Here is a 20781-nt window from a genome sequence, read left to right as displayed (position 1 = left end):
GACTACGTGTACTCACTGTGGCTGACCTACTGCGGTCATTGGACCGCCTCCTGCACTGTATGCAGGTGGGCGATATGTTGGTGGCGCTGGTGACCTCCTCTGCCACCTCCAGCCAGGCCTTCCTGGTGGCAGAGGCAGGCCGCTTCCTCCCGCCCGCCGGAAGGAAGATCTCTGTCCTCCCCCTCCTCCTCACCCCATGTATTGATACCTGGAGTGAGGCATCATTAAACTGGGAGCAGCCTTCCTCTTGGGCTGCTCCATGCTGTAATTTTTGCTATTTGTTGCAGCATCTGTCAGTGGAGGACTGCCCTTTTAAATAGAGCGCCTCCAGCTGACAGATCTTACTGCGCATGCGCAGCCCGCCCGACGCGCAGATCAGCAGTGGGGAACCCGGAGGAGCAGGTAAGTGCATCCAATTAGTCAATTGTCTGCTACGATCGCGCGAGAAGCTGACTAATTTCACCGGGCACGTTACCCACGCGCCCGATATCCCCCCCGCCGAGAACCCGCAGCCCTGCTAACATCGGGCCCATTGCCTTCTTGCTGCTGACTGTATCCTTTCCCCCTTTTTTAAAACCAGATTCTCCTGGTTTATGTGTTAGCTTGTCTTGGGCTTGTCGAGCCCAGCTGGTGCTTACCCGACACACTGTTACCTGTCTCAGGATTCAGCAGACTTTTTTTTTATTCGTTCACGGGATGTGGGCGTCGCTGGCGACGCCCACATCCCTAATTGCCCTTGAGAAGGTGGTGGTGAGCCGCCTTCTTGTGATGACGGTTCTCCCACAGTGCTGTTAGGAAGGGAGTTCCAGGATTTTGACCCAGCGACAATGAAGGAACGGCGATATATTTCCAAGTCGGGATGGTGTGTGACTTGGAGGGGAACGTGCAGGTGGTGGTGTTCCCATGTGCCTGCTGCTCTTGTCCTTCTAGATGGTAGAGCTCGCGGGTTTGGGAGGTGCTGTCGAAGAAGCCTTGGCGAGTTGCTGCAGTGCATCCTGTGGATGGTGCACATTGCAGCCACAGTGCGCCGGTGGTGAAGGGAGTGAATGTTTAGGATGGTGGATGGGGTGCCAATCAAGCGGGCTGCTTTATCTTGGATGGTGTCGAGCTTCTTGAGTGTTGTTGGAGCTGCACTCATCCAAGCAAGTGGAGAGTATTCCATCACACTCCTGACTTGTGCCTTGTAGATGGTGGAAAGGCTTTGGGGAGTCAGGAGGTGAGTCACTCGCCGCAGAATACCCAGCCTCTGACCTGCTCTTGTAGCCAAAGTATTTATATGGCTGGTCCAGTTAAGTTTCTGGTCAATGGTAACCCCCAGGATGTTGATGGTGGGGGATTCGGCGATGGTAATGCCGTTGAATGTCAAGGGGAGGTGGTTAGACTCTCTCTTGTTGGAGATGGTCATTGCCTGGCACTTATCTGGCGCGAATGTTACTTGCCACTTATGAGCCCAAGCCTGGATGTTGTCCAGGTCTTGCTGCATGCGGGCTCGGACTGCTTCATTATTTGAGGAGTTGCGAATGGAACTGAACACTGTGCAGTCATCAGCGAAGATCCCCATTTCTGACCTTATGATGGAGGGAAGGTCATTGATGAATCAGCTGAAGATGGTTGGGCCTAGGACACTGCCCTGAGGAACTCCTTCAGCAATGTCCTGGGGCTGAGATGATTGGCCTCCAACAACCACTACCATCTGTGCTAGGTATGACTCCAGCCTGGAGAATTCTCCCCCTGATTCCCATTGACTTCAATTTTACTAGGGCTCCTTGGTGCCACACTCGGTCAAATGCTGCCTTGATGTCAAGGGCAGTCACTCTCACCTCACCTCTGGAATTCAGCTCTTTTGTCCATGTTTGGACCAAGGCTGTAATGAGGTCTGGAGCCGAGTGGTCCTGGCGGAACCCAAACTGAGCATCGGTGAGCAGGTTATTGGTGAGTAAGTGCCGCTTGATAGCACTGTCGACGACACCTTCCATCACTTTGCTGATGATTGAGAGTAGACTGATGGGGCGGTAATTGGCCGGATTGGATTTGTCCTGCTTTTGTGGACAGGACATACCTGGGCAATTTTCCACATTGTCGGGTAGACTGGGCATCAGTGTCCTACCCCAGGACTCATGTGACATCTACTTGATATTTGCCTGGCAACATTAACCTTTCTGAAAGCTGGTATCAGCACTAAGCGATACCATTTTGATGCTGCACTTTTACATCAGGACTCACTCCAATACAATATCTTACCCTGAAGTTCTCCTGCTCCTCACCCATTAAATCTTGACCAGTTTACTCGTGGTAACCTTATATCAATCTTTGTTTGCTGCTTGTTGGCACACAGACTTTTGCATAACTAGCTAATCATATCCATGTTTATTTGGCACATTATTTTTCCCTTACAAACCTATTACCTGATACTCACTTGGCATCCTAGCCTGTGGTTTCCTCACAAGTTACATGGTTACCTCTTGGCACATGGCCATAAACCCAACATGGCTGCTTGCCACCTTTGTGCTTTTTCCACATGTTACCTGCAGCTCTCCTGAAAATATCCCCCATGATTCTACAGCACATTGGCGCCCATTAGGCTCCAACCTCATGCTAGCCATGTGGTCACTTGCCACCTGGTATTTTTCGAGCAACTTTCTCATGTTCTCTTTGCCTGGTACCTCGTGTTAGCCTTCAAGGACAACACCCTTCTCTACCTTTATTTGGAGATTCTTTCCAAACTTCACCAGATGACCCTCCCATGTTTCTAAGTTTTCAGAGCGTTATCTTCAGTGCAAAAACAAGTGCAGTGCTATAATGAAGGACAACCTTCCAGCTGGAACTAAAGGTAGTTTTCATGATAAGGCTCACAATACAATTATCAAGATAAGCACTAAAGTGCACTTATATTTTCATTGTAAATATCAAAGGCATGGCTGATTACTTTTCCAAAGATGTAAAAGCTCTCAACACACAAAATTATTAATAAACAGCGATAAGCTCAGTCTATAAAGGGGAAGCAGGGCGTCCACAATACACCATCTGCAAGATGGCGAAGCTTATACTCGGGACAGGTGAGTTTGATTTTTCATTTAGTTATATTTTATATAGTAAGATTTTCACAAAAGAATTTGATTCTTTTTTATGTTTTGAGCTTTTTCTCAGAGCAAAACCTCTTCCCCCATTCTCTCTTCAGATTACATACTCACAAAGTCTCAGTTTAATGCAGTGAGTTTGATGCTGATTTGGGTGATTCTTGTTTGGTGAATTCATTCACTGTTGAATGTTATTCACCTGCTGAGGAATTTACCAAGAAATAGTACTTTCAGTTTCACAATTTATTTTGCACTTCTAATTATAACTGCAGATTTTCTGAAATATAAACTATGTTGCACATTCTTTACTTTAAACTTCATGTAATCTGACTCTGCAAACAACAGAAGATAAGCATGTATAATGTGTACTGCACATATAGTAAAAGGTGTAAAAACATGTCAACAGCTACAAGATAAAATGGTTCAGTGAACTACAGTCATTTGTGATTTAATTTCTATTTATTTAACCAAAAGTATCGTCCTCTGAGATTGCAATGACCTTTCATACAAATGAATAAATAAAAGTTTCAATCCATGTTCTTTCTCACTGGGCAGGGTTATATAACTTAGGTTGTTCTGCTAGATTAATATCTAAGAGTTTTTGCTTGATTATTGCCAGGCTTACGGAGAAATCCTCTTGAAATCATGATCCCAAAGACTGAATACGTTAGTGAGAGCAAATTATCGAAGATGTACCCAAAGAAATTAGTCCAGTGGCCAACTGGTCTTTTACAACTCCATATATTTATATTCTTACACTATTTCTTCTCTACTGTCACTTAGCCAATTTTGGTTTAAAATGCACATCTCAATATTTTGAGCAGCGAAGAGATGATTTGGTTGAAGTGACTACATTGTTTTTGGCATTTATTTTACCATATTATTTTGCAGTGATTAAATAACTGAGGGCCAGTGCCTATAAATAATATTATGTTGTAGATCGGAAATATCCTTCGTTGCACCGAAGGCAAGTATATCCTTCCTTAGGTAAGGAGACCAAAACTGTACACAGTACTCCAGGTGTGGTCTCACCAAAGCCCTGTACAATTGCAGCAAGACCTCCTTACTCGTGTACTCCAACACCCTTGCAATAAAAGCCAACATACCATTTGCCTTCCTAATTGCTTGCTGTACCGACATGTTACCTTTGTGTGTTTCTTGTACGAGGGCACCCAAATCCCTCTGAACGCCAACATTTAATAGTTTCTCACCATTTTAAAAATATTCTGTTTTTCTATTCTTCCTACCAAAGTGAATAACCTCACATTTCCCCACATTATACTCCATCTGCTACCTTCTTGCCCACTCACTTAATCTGTCTATATCTCTTTTCAGATTCTTTTGTGTCCTCCTTACAGCTTACTTTCCCACCTAGCTTTGTATTGTCAGCAAACTTGGATACATTACACTTGGTCCCTTCATCTAAGCCATTAATATCGATTGTAAATAGCTGAGGCCCAAGCACCGATCCTTGCGGCACCCCCTACTTGTGCAAAAATACTACTGCAAATCTCTGAACCTTCAGGCATCATTTGATTATAATTCTAAAACACTTGTCCTTTATTCTTTATTACAGCGGTGGTCTTATTGGCGTGCCTGCAACTGGGTGAGTCTTTGTGCATTTCATACTTTTCTTTATTTAATGTAATGGGTAGAAGCACTGTCCTGATTTCCATTTCTGCCTGCTCACAGGCTCTGCCTACAGACTGGTTTGTTACTTTGCAAACTGGGCTCAGTATAGACCAGCACCAGCAACTTACATGCCAGATGATGTGGACCCTTGCATGTGCACTCACCTGATCTACGCTTTTGCTGGTATGAACAACAATGAAATTGCCACTATTGAATGGAATGATGTGACTCTCTACAAATCATTCAACTCTCTTAAAAACAGGTACTGTACATCTACAACTTAATACATTTACAACTAACTCCCAAATTCTAAGTCTTGTTCTAATCAACTGCACATTATATAGCCTCCTACATAAGATGCATTGCATTGCACTTATATTCCCCGTATTTTACTTTTTTCACCTTTTTTAAGATCCTCTTATCATTTCCATTCTGTGAGGACCAACAAACGACCTGGCCCCAGAGCTCGGCCAGCGTTGTGTAGCCACTAAGAGTTACATAAGTGTGGCGCAGGGTGATTTATTCACTGACCTCTGCACTCTGCGAGGCAGTGTCCCACCTCCATTTAATGACTCAGTGAAGAACAGGAAACTGTTGTCGAGAAAGTGATAATCTTGCACAAAAAGCATAAACCAGGGTCCTATCGTCTTGTTGTACATTGTGTTCATACACCAGTGCACTATACCGCTAGTCTGAGGTACTGAACTTCAATTAGATTTAGTATCAAAGAGAGAGGACTAAAGAGATAAGAGGGGTGAAATTAGATATGGGCGGAGTCGCAGAAGAGACGGTATTTCAACCATCCACCATTAGACACTCCGTCCAATATTCAGTCCCATTGACCTCAATAAAACCGAATATTGGGTGTGTCCTATAATGATCAGCAAATGCTATTCCACCTGTTTTGACTCCCTGCCCATGTCCAATTTCACCCCACGGGCCTGTAATATTTTGGGGTAATTTTGGTAATTATTCTAATATTATTGAATGTCTTTTATTACATTCACTATTTTTTCTAATTCAACTATTTGTTTAATTTGCAACAGGAATGGAAACCTTAAAACACTTCTCTCTGTTGGAGGCTGGAACTTTGGAACTCAAAAGTAAGATTTGTTGTTTTGGTGTTGGATGGGAAGCACTTTCTATTTCAAATTCTTCATGAAATAAAAAGATAATAGTTGACTATCAAAAATTGTTTTGCTTCTTAACATATGTTGGCAAGAGTCGCCAAACTCCCAAAAAAATATGTAGGAGACTCAAAGAGAAGCAAGCAAAATCAATTTTACAATTGTTTCCCAGCCAATTATTGTTATCAATGATGATTTTTCTTTAACTCTCTTCTCTAGGTTCAGCACTATGGTTTTCACCGCTGAAAATCGCCAAACATTCATAAAGTCTGTGATTAGCTTCCTGCGCGGTTATGGGTTTGATGGTTTGGACATAGACTGGGAGTATCCTGCGTTAAGAGGAAGCCCCTATAAAGACAAGCGCCTCTTTACAGTCTTAACACAGGTAGGACTGAGTGCACCTTACCAGTTAGTTACTCAGTGTAAGGACTGCCAAAAACCAACACTACCTACAGAATAATTTATTTGTCATTTGTAGAAAATTGTTACACCATATGAATAAGTAAATGAAACCCATTACTGTGTTAGTGTCTGTGACATGTCGTGGTATTAATGTGGGATGCAAATGTGGTCTTTATAAGCCTTGAAAAAAATCTGGAACCAATCATAATGCTAAAGTGACACAACACTTTGTTGTGGCTTGCAATAAGACTTCATTAAAATAATCTCCTGAAGGCACTGACGCACCCTGGGGTACACTTTACTTCTAGTACCTCATCCACATGGCTATTCTTCATTTATCAGCCTAGACAGTGCAAGTTGCCCAGATATACAATCAACTGATGTCTACACATGCATACTTACCAGCACAGGTCACTGCATATTGATCAGAGCAGGAACTTAAGCTGAATTTTCGACACACAGTGATTAAAATGTTGTTTTGCAGTAATCGCTGTCAATCTGGCCTCTGATTAAGACTGGCTAACGCTCTGGTTGTACCCTTTTATTAGATATGTTACTGTGCTAAGCTTGGCCATGGGTATATTTTCAAAACAAGGAACCTAGTGTTCCCTTGGTCATCTTTTGAAGCCTGCATGTTGTGTAATCGATTGAAAAGGGAAACTACAATATTTTCGGCTTTTAGGAACTGATAGCAGCCTTCGAAGCAGAAGGAAAAAGTACCGGGCAACCTAGATTGTTACTCTCAGCTGCGGTGGCTGCTGGAAAACCCAATATCGAAGCCGCCTACGAGGTTCCTGAGCTGGGAAAGTGAGTATTGGTATCATTCTTATAGGTCAATTGTAGCACCGGCACAGTGGAGATCAGCTCACTCAGCAAATGCCAGGAAATTGCTGGCCCATATTACTCAGTGCCACACCAGGCTCTGCATTCACCCAATGAGTTATTAGGAAAGCCCATGCTTAATTCTTCAATGATAAATATTCTGGCTGGTCAGATAAGCTAAAAAGTTCTCAGTTAACTGAAGCCTTTAATTCATGTTGGAAGTCGTGGGAATGAATTTTAACTTACTTGTTCAAATCATAATTTAAGAAAGTCTGACTTGAGAAAAGGGTATTTGGCCCACTAATCCTGCTCATTGCAATGTTCATGTGTGATTTGCTTGTTATGGATTTCCCTCCTATAGCATTGCTAATGCTCTACATTTAGGGACACTAAATTCCTTTCCTTACCTTCCCTAACGAGACCAAAACTCAAGCAGTGCTGTTAATATCTCTATAAGCTTTGACCCTCTTCTCAACTGATATCAATCCAGATCTTTTGTAAAGGTGTCAAAATCAACTACTTTCAATAAAGCCAGTTACACATATTCACTACATTCTGGGGGATCTTTTTCCCTTAATTTCTAACCTTGGTCGAGGCTTGTGAATTTTGGACTTGTGTCCTCTAGCACTGTCAAAGTTAAACAATTTATTTACTTGACTCTAATCTAAACATTTCATTATTTTAAAAACCTGTTTAATATCTCCTCAAAGTCTTTTCTCCAACAAAAATAAGTTTCTTCACTTTATTCTTTCTTCATGTCTTAGTCCGCTAAGGACTGGGATCATTCTGAGTGCTCTGCTTTAAGCCTTTTCTTATGCAGTTATATCACATTTGAGACAGGACAACTAACCTACATGCCATACTCCAGAACTGGCCTCACCATTATCCGTGCAATATCAGAATTACTTGTTCTGTCTTACATTACAATGCCCTCTATTGAGGGTATGATCAATGACTACTCTCTAATCTTTATTCCTTTTTGATCCTTACCAGAAGAGGCCTTTTCATATTATACAAATGTTTTCTGTTACTTATTCATATATGTATTGCCCTACATTTATTCTAATTAAAATCTATCTGCCATGTTTCAGCCCACATATATCCTGCAGCCAAGTTTTCCTGAAGATAGTGTGGTAGAATTTCTGCCCTCGTTCCCTGATCTTCTGCAGAACTGCAGCAGAAGATTGGTGGAAAACCCAGAGAAACAGTGTCAATGGCCATTTACGTCAAAATATTCCATTATTTTATTGCTGAGTAACCTAGATGATGGGCCAAGGCTCATGGTGCAGGTCAGTACCATGGTTGAAAAGAGTAAGGGATCATACCAGGCAAACTGAGTAGTAATGGAGCTGAAACCTAAGTTGGGTTTTAGATTATAGGAGGAAGGGAAGACTGAGGATAAGGTTAAGAATAAATATATATTTTACTGCGTAAGATATCAGTGTAACTCACAGATCTTCTCTCTTACAGAACTCTAGACATTTTCAATGTGATGACATATGATTTCTATGGTGCATGGAATTCCTTCACTGGAGAAAATAGTCCTCTTTATGCTCTCCCTTCAGCTCAAGGCAATAACAAGTTCTATAATCTGGTACGTATTCATGAATGTTACATAATTCAGTTTTACAACCAGGTAACTATCTTTTATTAAATGCACACAGTCTTCCTGGAACTAAGCGTTAATGTTACCAATCTCTACACAGCCTACACCATGACATACTGGAAGGATAGTGGAGTTCCTGCAGAGAAACTGAACCTCGGATTCCCTGCCTACGGTCGCTCCTACAGACTGAGCACATCCAGTACTGCTGTCGGTGCTCCAGCAAGTGGTGCTGGACCAGCTGGGCATTACACACAACAAACTGGGTTTCTGGCCTACTTTGAGGTATTTATACTGATGCAAATATACCAAATATCCAAGCACCTTGAAAATCTCATGTTTTGCTATTAGAAAACATAAATGTAATGGGCATTAATTTCCTGTTTATCACAAGATAATAACGGATGAGAAAGACCATTTGGCCCATATTAGTTTATCCTTCGAGCAGCGCCCTACAGTCCTCCCCTTGCAGTATCCAGGTGTTTTTTAAAATAATTCCAGAGTTTTCACCTCTGCAATTCTACTGGGATGTTCACTCTGCGTGAAGAAGAATCTCCTGATATCAGGCCTAAAGTTTTCTTTCCCTAGTTTGAACTTGCCTCTCTTTGTCTTAAAGTAATATTCCAAATTTACCTTTTCCATGTCATTTACTATCTTATAAACCTCTATAACCTCAGATGTGTCCTTTGCAGGCAGTTAGTTTCTTTGCCCAATTTAAAAGTTATTTTTATCTCCTTTTGTTCCTGACTGTCTTGCACAATTCCCTAATTGACTGGGTGGACCAGCTACTGGACCTGAGGCCACTGCCAATATCATCCTTGAACCAATTTTTTTGATACCCTCTCTATCAGAAGGCTACTGGCCTCAGCTGGGCACCACCTCATAATGGCACGGTCAAGACTAGGAACGTGCCATGTGGGGAATGGCCGAATAGCTTTCAATAGAAATTGTTGTCAAGTTTCTTAAATACTTCCAGAGTTTCCACCTCTACGATTCTACTGTTATGTTCACTCCAAGTGTTGATCACTCTCTGATATCAGGCCTAAAGTTACCTTTCCTTAGTTTGAACCTGTGTCTCCTTGTCTTACTCCCACAGTTTAAAGTAATATTCCAGATTTACCTTTTCCATGCCATTTACTATCTTATAAACCTCTATACCCTCAGATGCCTCCTTTTCGGGCAGTTAGTTTTTTTGCCCAATTTAAAAGTTATTTTTCTTATTTCTCTTTGTCCCTTGCACAATTCCAATACAAGGTGGGCAAGGTCGTGGGCCTGAGGCCCAAATATCATTCTCGCCCCAATTGTTTTGATACCCTCTCTATCAGAAGGCTACTGGCCTCAGCTGGGCACTACCTCATAATGGTAGGGTTGAGACAGGGAACTTGCCATGTGAGGAATGGCAATTCAGTAGAAATTGGTGTTACGTGTGAACTCTTAGGAGGCATTGCTTGGGGTTTTGTAATTTGGGTTAAAAGTCAATGGGGCTAATTTTGAGTTTGGGTGATAATGTAAAACAGGCACTACCTGATCAGCCACTCGTTATACATCTCTCCCACTGAAAATTGGGTGAGATGTATAATGGGCTGCTGAATCGCTATCCCCCATTTTACACTATCGCCCAAAGTCAAAATTACCCCCAATAGATTCTAAGTTAAGTATCTTGTGCCTTTCAGAAGAAAAGGTCCAAAAGAGCTGAGTAAACCTAACAGGAACTAATTAATTTAAGTAGATCTTTACTGCACTTAAATTTTCAACTACAAAGTGTTACATCTCAATGTCTCATTCTTTCAACAGACCTGCCTCTTCTTAAAAGGTGCTACCGAAAAATGGGATTCTCCACAGATGGTTCCATACGCAATAAAGGGAAATGTGTGGGTTGGATATGATAATCCACAAAGCTATGAAGACAAGGTCTGCTCTACATACTGCGATATACTTCAGGACTGACTTTCCGAATGCACACGACCACTGTGGCTTCTCCACATATCAGGAAATCAAATGCAGCCATGATTTTCTGACCATTAATTTTAATGGATGCAAAACCGTGGACAGCACACTTGCATTTCCAATAAGTGCATTTGGAAAATCAACCATTTAATTTGTTAGACACAATTAGGCATGACATTAGTTAAAATTCCTGCTCTATTTTCCTGATTTACTCCCTCAAACAACAAAATTGCGAGAAGTTTATGTATTCTTTCTCAACTCACCTCTTTGTGCCCAAACCACAATCTGTGACAGAAACAGACTGAGGTTCTGGAGAACTGTCTCACCTCAGAGATACTAATGCAGTAATATTATTGATAATTGAAACATAGGTATTTCTAGATGGGAATTTTTTCCTCATCCCGCTAGACTCCCATAAAAAGTAATATGTAAGTTGTAATGAAGCACCATGCACTTCCACAATGATATGTAAGGTACTTGCGTATTGTTAACTAAATGGGAGTACGCACATTGTAGCAATTACACTCCAAGATCTCTCTTGAATTGATTTTGTTATTCTATGACGGGAAGATTTTAGAGGATCTGGAAATAAAAGCAGTTGGTTGATAACACACCAATTCGAGTGTTTCCTCGGACAAAACACATGAGAATAAGAGTGTTTCTATCTTAATGATTTGGGATGTTATAGATTTTGCAATCACATTTGAAGAGAAGCCTGCAGACTAACAATAATTTATATAATAAATTTTCCATATTGTGTTCCAGATCAAGTGGCTGAAGCAAAACAATATGGGAGGAGCTATGGTGTGGACCCTCTCTCTGGATGATTTCAGTGGTACTTTCTGCCACCAGGGACGTTATCCTCTCATCAGCAAACTGCACACTCTGCTTGGAATTAATCCAGGTAATTCCTTGTCATGACTCTCAATAACTGGTCATTCCTTGTCATGATTCTATGGCTGGAACCAACTACTTGTTGTTGCTTAATAGAAAGTCAGTACAGAGAGCCATTAAATTAAACAAGTAAGTCCGAAATTCAACCTTTCAGTTTGCACTGTTTTTGGTTACTTAACTAGAAGAATATTAATATGAATTGCTAGCATTAATGTCCTAAACCAAAAGTGAGACAAAAATACAGAGCCACACATGGTGTTGAATCACGCAGTATGATGTCAGTAATTAATCTGTTCTCATTTTTGTATGAATTGATAGAAGTTATTTTAAACTTGTATAGAACCTTGGTGAGACCACATTTGCAGTATTGTGAACAGTGCTGGTCTCCATATTGTAAAATGGAGATAGAAGCATTGGAGAAGATGTAAAAAGATTCACAAGGAAGATACCAGAATTGAGAAGATATCCATATCAGGAAAGGCTGAACAGCCTGGGGCTCTTTGCTCTGGAAAAGATAAGGCTGAGGGGTGACATGATAGAGGTCTTTAAGATAATGAAAGGGTTTGAAAGGGTAGACATGAGAAAATGTTTCCACTTGTGAGGGAGTCCAAAACTAGAGGTCGTAGATATAAGATAGTCACTAATAAATCCAATAGGGAATCCAGAAGAAATCTCTACCCATTGTTAAGAATGTGGAACGTGCTACCACAAGGAGTAGTTGAGGCAAATAGCGTAGATGCATTTAAGGGGAAGCTAGACAAACACATGAGGGAGAAAGGAATAGAAGGATATGCTGATACGGTTGGATAAAGAGGGGTCGGAGGAGGCTCGTGTAGAGCATAAACACCAGCATAGACCAGTTGGGCCGAATGGCCTGTTTCTGTGCTGAAGGCTCAATGTAAATGTCATTACCTACTATTTAAGACATTAACCCAATAGGATGACACCTCTTTTTAAAATGGCAGGCAGAGGAATTTCATACGAATGCATTACTGCATTGGTTATTAATATCAGAGAGCGTGATTTCAACCCTCATATACCTTAATAGTGGAGATCATAAATTAGGGTTGGATTTTCCAATGAGTATGTAATACTAATAATAAACTTGATAACAGGAGCTGCAGTATGGCTTATATGTATAAGGGTGCTATAGTGTGACAAACATTAAGGAATTTCTGTGTTTTATAGCCACTTGATAAATACCTGTCTTTCTGGAATGTGATGTGATGATTATGGAAAATTAATTATAAAAGTACAGACATGTTGAGATATTAATCCACATTAAAGTAAAGATTATACTTTTCAAAGCTTTATTTTCATGCTTTAATCACAAATGTAATAGAAATCAGTGAATTTTTCTCTTGATAAATATTGCAGCTATTAGACAAAGAGAAAGAAGTCTGGGAGCACCACAAACTCTGGATAGATATCCCATGTAATGTGTATTTTTTTTTATTCGTTCATGGGATGTGGGCGTCACTGGCAAGGCCAGCATTTATTGCCCGTCCCTAATTGTCCTTAAGAAGGTGGTGGTGAGCCCCCTTCTTGAACCGCTGCAGTCCGTGTGGTGACGGTTCTCGCACAGTGCTGTTAGGAAGGGAGTTCCAGGATTTTGACCCAGTGACGACAAAGGAACGGCGATATATTTCCAAGTCGGGATGGTATGTGGCTTGGAGGGGAACGTGCAGGTGGTGTTGTTCCCATGTGCCTGCTGCCCTTGTCCTTCTAGGTGGTAGAGGTCGCAGGTTTGGGAGGTGCTGTCGAAGAAGCCTTGGCGCGTTGCTGCAGTGCGTCCTGTAGATGGTACACACTGCAGCCACGGTGCACCGGTGGTGAAGGGAATGAATGTTTAGGGTGGTGGAGGGGGTGCCAATTAAGCAGGCTGCTTTGTCCTGGATGGTGTCAAGCTTCTTGAGTGTTGTTGGAGCTGCACTTATCCAGGCAAATGGAGAGTATTCCGTCACACTTCTGATTTGTGCCTTGCAGATGGTGAAATGTCTTTGGGGATTCAGGAGGTGAGTCACTCACCGCAGAATACCCAGCCTCTGACCTGCTCTTGTAGCCACAGTATTTATGTGGCTGGTCCGGTTAAGTTTCCGGTCAATGGTGACCCCCAGGATGTTAATAGTGGGGGATTCGGCATTGGTAATGCCGTTGAATGTAGTGACTTTCTGTAGCGAGATTGTACAACTGAGTAGCTTGGTAGGCCATTTCAGAAGGCGATTAAGAATCAACCACACTGCTGTGGGTCTGGAGTCACATACAGGCCAGACCGGGTAAGGACGGCAGGTTTCCTTCCCTAAAGGACATTAGTGAACCAGATGGGTTTTTACAATAATCTGGTAGTTTCATGGAAACCATTACTGATACTAGTTTTTTTTATTCCAGATTTTATTTAATTAATTGAATTTAAATTCCCCAGCTGCCGTGGCGGGATTTGAACTCATGTCTCTGGATTATTAGTCAGGCCTCTGGATTACTAGTCCAGTAACATAACCACTATGCTAATGATGTAATGTAATGTGCCTAAGCTGCACTTTCCAAAATTTTTGTAAAAATAAGAGCAAACTAGACCTTTCCTATTGTTTTCTCACTGGTGAATGTTACAGTCCATCGTACTTAGCCCAGTCTTCAAGTCTACGATCATTTAAAGAGGCATTATCCTGTGATAAAAAGTCCTGTGGCAACACACTAAACTTTTAATCAGAGGGATCTGCCACAAATATTTTATCAGTTGACGCTGAGTGAAAATAGAACCACATTTCAGTAACATCCGCTACAAATATTTTGTGACTTGACTTAAAATAAAACTATAATTAAATCACTCTTCAAAGTCTGCACTACAACAAATTCACTCCAGGCACAGAATCTGCTACATCACAAGTTTTCCTCAGCAGTCCTCATTGATCGGAATTTCCAGAGCAGCTTGTTCCTAGTAACTCGCGGAATTGAATTCTACCTGAAGATTTTGAATGCAGCAACATCCCTTTAATTTGCAATCCTTAACTTCAGTTTATATCAATTTTTAAGTAAGCAATGAATTAATGAATTTCATTTCCTTCTAGTTTGTAGTCCATCGAAAACAACACTGCGACCAGCTGTTCCTCCCACTACTGCCCCTAGTGGTGGTGGCGGCAGTGGCAGTGGTGGCAGTGGGTTCTGCGCTGGCAAATCTAACGGTTTCTACCCTGATCCAAAAGATAAGAACAAGTTTTATCAATGTTCCAATGGAAGGACTTACCTGAAACATTGTGCCAGTGGATTAGTCTTTGATACTTCCTGTGACTGTTGCAACTGGGCTTAATGAGAAAGCAGAAGGTAGGTATACTTACTAACCTAAGTAGCAAATCAAAGCCTTCATATTGTGTAAAACAGTAATATTCAGGTGGTATAAAATGCCAGTGTATCATAGGATCATATAAAGTTACGGCACAGAAGGAGGCCATTTGGCCCATCGTGTCCATGCCGGCCGACAAAGTGCTATCCAGCCTAATCCCGCTTTCCAGCACTTGGTCCGTAGCACTGTAGCTTACGGCACTTTAAGTGCACATCCAAGTACTTTTTAAATGAGTTGAGCGTTTCTGCCTCTACCACCCTTTCAGGCAGTGAGTTCCAGACCCCGACCACCCTTTGGGTGATAAAATTTCTCCTCAGCTCCCGTCTAATTCTTCTACCAAATACTTTGAATCTACATCCTCTGGTCACTGATCCCTCTGCTAATGGAAATAGGTCCTCCCTATCCACTCTATCTAGTCCCGTCATAATTTTATATACCTCAATTAAATCTCCCCTCAGCCTCCTCTGTTCCAAAGAAAACAACCCCAGCCTATCCAATCTTTTCTCATTGCTAAAATTCTCCAGCTCTGGCAATATCCACGTAAATCCCCTCTGTACCCTTTCTAGTGCAATCACATCTTTCCTGTAATGTGGTGACCAGAACTGTACACAATTCTCAAGCGGTGGCCTGACCAATATTTTAAATAGTTCTAACATAACCTCCCTGCTCTTATATTCTATGCCTCGGCTAATAAAGGAAAATATCCTGTTTGCCTTTTAACCAGCTTATCTATCTGTCCTGCTTGCTTCAGGGATCTGTGGACATGCACTCCAAGGTCCCTTTGTTCCTCTGCACCTCTCAGTATCCTCCCATTTATTATGTACTCCATTGCCTTGTTTGCCCTCCCCAAATGCATTACTCACACTTCTCTGAATTGAATTCCATTTGCCACTTTTCTGCCCACCTGACCAGTCCATTGATATCTTCCTGCAGTCTGCAGCTTTCCTCCCCAAAGGAATACGGCTGGAGTTTAAAGTAGACAGGTAAAATTACACAAAATGCAGTTTCCTGGGTGTACAATTTCAACAAATCCTGACAATGTAGCAGCACATTGTGCTCATGCCACTGATTTATAGGTTCACTTTCCTAGGTTCAGTTGGGTTGAAATGGATGGTATGCTCCTGCAGTTGGCGCAGAGGCTTCGCACTGCAGTGCTGCATAGAATATAAGAGCAGGGAGGTTTCATAGACTTCTGCAGTGACAAAATTAGCACATGTTCATAATACAGGGTTACTGACTTTCATTTCAGCCCAAGCTGCTTTTGCACATGTTCCAGAAACTGGTTGTAAATTGGAATTGGGGGAAGTCTGTGAGAGAGTTTCTGGTCAGTCTTGTTTGATGATGAAGATGTGATGTTGAGGGAGGAGAGCAAAAAACAAAATAATTTAAAATTAAAAATTTGACACAATACATAAGTTTTTTTATGCCACTGATGTGATATTAAAATATTATTGTTGAAGAAGAGAACACTAAGATGCTCTTTATTTTTCCAGCCTGCCATTAATCTTCATTGGATACCGATGAAGCTGTAACTGGCCTTCAGTTTAATCACTGAAATGTCACCACTTCATGGATAAAGACCATTAATGCACCGGGTCTAATTTGTCTCAATTGAAGATAATAATTGCAGTTGAAACAGCAAAATAAAATAATTAATTCATGCAGATAACAGTTTACTTTGTGTTTTGTTTATAAATGAAATATAACAATTTCAGTTAAAAAGAATTCACCTGTATGAATCCACTTCTGATATAACAGTTCAAGGCAGAAGCATTTATTTCAATCCTTTACACAAACTCAAATCACAGCACTCCGATATCTCCAGGGATTCCTGCATTTCACAGGAAAAATGTTTTTGAGTTGGATGCAGGAAGGAAAACTGGACTCAACTGGGTTTTGGTATCCTGATTTCTACCTACTTTAATTTTGTTTCCAAAATAAAAAACGATCCCAGTCATTCATATCGTGGATTGATTAAGTGTTTGGGACACAGATATTGGGGGACGTTTAATTGTCAGCAGATTTCCATTGGTTTCAGTTAGATTCCCACCCGCCTGTGGCAGAAAGAGTCTAAGGCAATTTTAACTGCTGGCCAAATTCCCGCCTGCAATGGGTGGGAAGTTGGTGGGGAGTGGCTGCTGGCCAATGGGAATATGGCCAACTGAATCTACCATGTACTGCCATGTATCTTATCCCGTCTTTTCAGAAGACAGACTGAAATGTACTGCGGCAAGGCAAGGTGTGATTGTCAACCAACAAACTGCTTTATTTTACATGAATGATATGAGTGAAAAGAATACAGTTTTCACAGCGATATTCATAAATTTCCTACCACTCTTCATACAGGCAAACATTCACTTTTAGACTAGCTGTCCCTAAGCTAACTGGTGTGGTTATTTGGTTACAATCAGTATGGGTTCACATCTATAGTCTCTGGGCTGGATTTTCTTCCATGATCCTACCCAAAATCAGGTGGCACAGCAACAGAAAATGTCAAAATCGTGGGTGAAGCTTCCTGCTGCCTATCGGCCTCAAACTCCGTTTCTCTCTAACCATTAGGACCACTGTTGACTGCCCCTTCCTTGCCTGCTGCATGTGAGCACGGTGTAAGGGCAGGGCTCAGTTTCCCTATCCATTTCCCTCCCGTCCAACCTCCTATCACCATTCCCCGCCTCTTCTCCCTCGTACACTTTGTAATTGTCACAGAAGGCTGACCTATGGGAGTGGTCCAAAAAGCTGGACCCAAAGAAATCAATGAAAATTAAATACAAAAACTCAACACCTCATTCGTGGGCAGTACATTTGCATTTCCAGTAAGTGCATTTGGAAAATCAACCATTTTACTTTGAATTTGTTAGACACAAGTAGGCATAACACTATTTACAAATTGCTGCTCTTTTTTTTATGATTTACCCCTTCACATGTCAAAATTGTGCGAAATTTATATATTGGCATAAAAATTGCTCAGAGCGCCAAACCAACAATGCTGGCCGTTCCATAGATTTACGCTAACCCACTAACTCTAACCCACTAACTTACCGTGGTCTTTACTGGGTGCAATTCCTCGAATAGGAAGCAGAGAAGAGCCCAGCGTTAGTTCCAATGTTGCTAGCACCCATGGAGAAGTGAGAGGATCACTCTTTCCCCACCTCGAGCAATCAGTTTGCAGCATTTTTGACAAGCCGTGAAACTGTTTCTGCAGGCTTAGAACGTGAAATCCAGGAAGTGAAAGGTACAGGATTAAAATCATTGTAAAAATAGTTATAGACCGTGAGAAAAGAGAGGGTAAGAAATAATCAAATTAAATAAAAGACACAGAAGAGAGAAGTAAAAAAAATATTTTTTTAAATTTTTAAATTTTTGTAAGTTTTTTTTAATCACCAAAAACTATTAAAATAAGGAATATTGAGATTCCACATTTTAAATAAATTAATTTTTAGTTGTTTGGCAGTTATTAAAACTTACTATTAAAAACTATTAAAGCTTAGTTTAGACCTGGTATTTTTAAGCGTATCTGTTTTGTGGTGATATTGGTTACTTTCCAGTTGGGCAGATGAGCAAGTTGGCGGTTATTTAATGATTTCACTGATTTCAGCCAGCAATATACCTTTAATTCGAAGCTGTCGTATCGCCGGCGAACCAATAGGAGCAAGATCCGGATTTCCGCATTTCACTGCGCATGTACGAAATTCGGAACTTGCTCCTCGATTTCATCACTAACAACGGTGAGTGCTGTTGAGCTCACTGCTCTTTCCCAAGCAATTTCTGCCCCATTATTTTTCAACTCACCTTTTTGCGCTCAAACCACTATCTGTGGCAGAAACAGAGCCAGGTTCTGGAGAACTGTCTTACCTCAGAGATACTAATGTGGTAATATTATTGATAATTGAAACATAGGTGTTTCTTAGAATCATGGAATCATAGGAAGGTTACAGCACAGAAGGAAGCCATTCGGCCCAGCTCTATGCAAGAGCAATCCAGCCAGTCCCACTCCCCTACCCTATCCCCGTAGCCCTGCAATTTTTTTCCTTTCAAGTACTTATCCATTTTCCTTTTGAAGGCCATGATTGAACCTGCCTCCACCACCCCCTCAGGCAGTGCATTCCAGATCCTAACGACTCACTGTGTAAAACATTTTTTTCCTCATGTCACCTTTGGTTCTTTTGCCAATCACCTTAAATCTATGTCCTCTGGTTCTTGACCCTTCCGCCAATGGGAACAGTTTCTCTCGATCTACTCTGTCTGGACCCTTCATGATTTTGAATACCTCTATCAAATCTCCTTGCAACCTTCTCTGTTCCAAGGAGATCAACCCCAGCTTCTCCAGTCTATCCACGTAACTAAAGTCCCTCATTCCTGGAATCATTCTAGTAAATCTCTTCTGCACCCTCTCTAAGGCCTTCACATCTTTCCTAAAGTGCAGTGCCCAGAACTGGACACAATACTCCAGTTGAGGTTGAACCAGTGTTTTATAAAGGTTCATCATGACTTTCTTGCTTTTGTACTCTATGCCTCTATTTATAAAGCCCAGGATCCCGTATGCTTTTTTAACCGCTTTCTCAACCTGCCCTAATACTTGATGGGAATTTTTTCCATATTCCTCCTAGACTCCCATAAAAAGCAATATGTACGTTATAATGGAGCTCTGTGCACTTCCATAGTGATATGTAAGGAACTTGAATATTGTTAACTGAACACTGGATGGGAGAAAGCACATTGTAGCAGTTACACTCCAAGATCTTTCTTGTATTGCTTTTGTTATTCTTTGACGGGAAAATTTTAGAGGATCTGGAAATAAAAGCACAAAATAGGAGTGTTTCCTCAGACATAACACCTAAGAATAAGAGTGCTTCTACCTTAATGATTTGGGATGTTGTAGATTTTGCAATCACATTTGAAGAGAAGCCTGCAGGCTAACTATATGATAAATTTTCCATATTGTGTTCCAGACCAATGATTGCATGGTACATGATCTGGGACAAGGTGGTGGGTGGCTAAAAAGAACTTTCCTTCAAGTTGAACAAAGAAGTTGCATCCCTGACATGACAAAACAACATAATACATTTACATAGTTCCTTTAATACATTGTTAACATTTCGAGGAGCTTCACAAAAGGAAAAGCTGATGCAAATTTCTAATAAGAGAAGAATTAATGGAGGTAACCAAAGACAGGTTCAAAGAGGTAGGTTTGAATGAGGCTTCTGCAGGTGGACAAAGAAGTAGCAAGGTGGAAAGTTTTGGGATAAAATCTGCAGAGTGTGGGGCCAAGATGGCTGAGAGTCGAGTGGATGGGTTGTGCAGAAATACAGAGTCGGCAACACCGCTGTCACAAATCTTATAATTGTGAACAATGACAGAATGTCTCATTTCTCTTAAGAAAAGCTAAATTCAGGATATATGCCGCACCATTCCCAGCATATAGAGGATAGCAATGATCAAAGTAGCAATCGTTCATAGTGAGATTTGCTGGTTTGGCCCACAGCCCAACCAGTGGTTTTCCAGTGAGGCTTATAGATGTGACCACTGGCACTAGTGGTTATCCAGAGACATATCAAGGACAAGCCCAGGCCTGAGCAGTAATTGCCAATAATGAGGCCCGCCAGACACTTGAAGTGATTTACAAACAAAAGGTGAGGTGAAGCTATAAATGACTACCTGTTTGGTCAATTGTTTCCTTCTGCCAATGGCCAATGCCTATTTAGAAGCCCAACTGGCGACCTGTTTGTTCACTTAAGTCAAATTAGATGTGAACTCAATAAAACCCATCGCTGGGCTTTGGTTTCATGTTGGCTCAGGTAAAGAGGGTCTGAATTTTCCTTTGAATTACTGCCCGTTTTGGGACAGAGTTGGGGCGGCAAGTGGAGAAAAATGGATATTTAGAGGCTACCACCTCAAATTGACACTTGAAATATCCTCCCAGAAAGTACCAGTTCCCTTTAA

The 20781-nt window shown here is 41.4% G+C and overlaps 1 protein-coding gene across 1 annotated transcript; it reads left to right on the top strand.

The window, feature by feature from the left end:
* Positions 1-3031: 3031 nt before the first annotated feature.
* On the top strand, positions 3032-16500 carry LOC137344520 (acidic mammalian chitinase-like). The gene is made up of 12 exons (XM_068007555.1): positions 3032-3056; positions 4654-4683; positions 4770-4971; positions 5756-5812; positions 6056-6221; positions 6921-7045; positions 8531-8658; positions 8767-8948; positions 10458-10574; positions 11376-11514; positions 14570-14822; positions 16335-16500. Exons 1-11 carry the CDS (start codon positions 3032-3034, stop codon positions 14806-14808), a joined length of 1410 nt encoding a protein of 469 aa, XP_067863656.1. The 3' UTR covers positions 14809-14822; positions 16335-16500.
* Positions 16501-20781: the final 4281 nt, after the last annotated feature.

Source organism: Heptranchias perlo, chromosome 27, assembly GCF_035084215.1.
Source record: "Heptranchias perlo isolate sHepPer1 chromosome 27, sHepPer1.hap1, whole genome shotgun sequence".
NCBI lineage: Eukaryota > Metazoa > Chordata > Chondrichthyes > Hexanchiformes > Hexanchidae > Heptranchias > Heptranchias perlo.
This window is presented reverse-complemented; position numbering and strand designations above follow the sequence as displayed.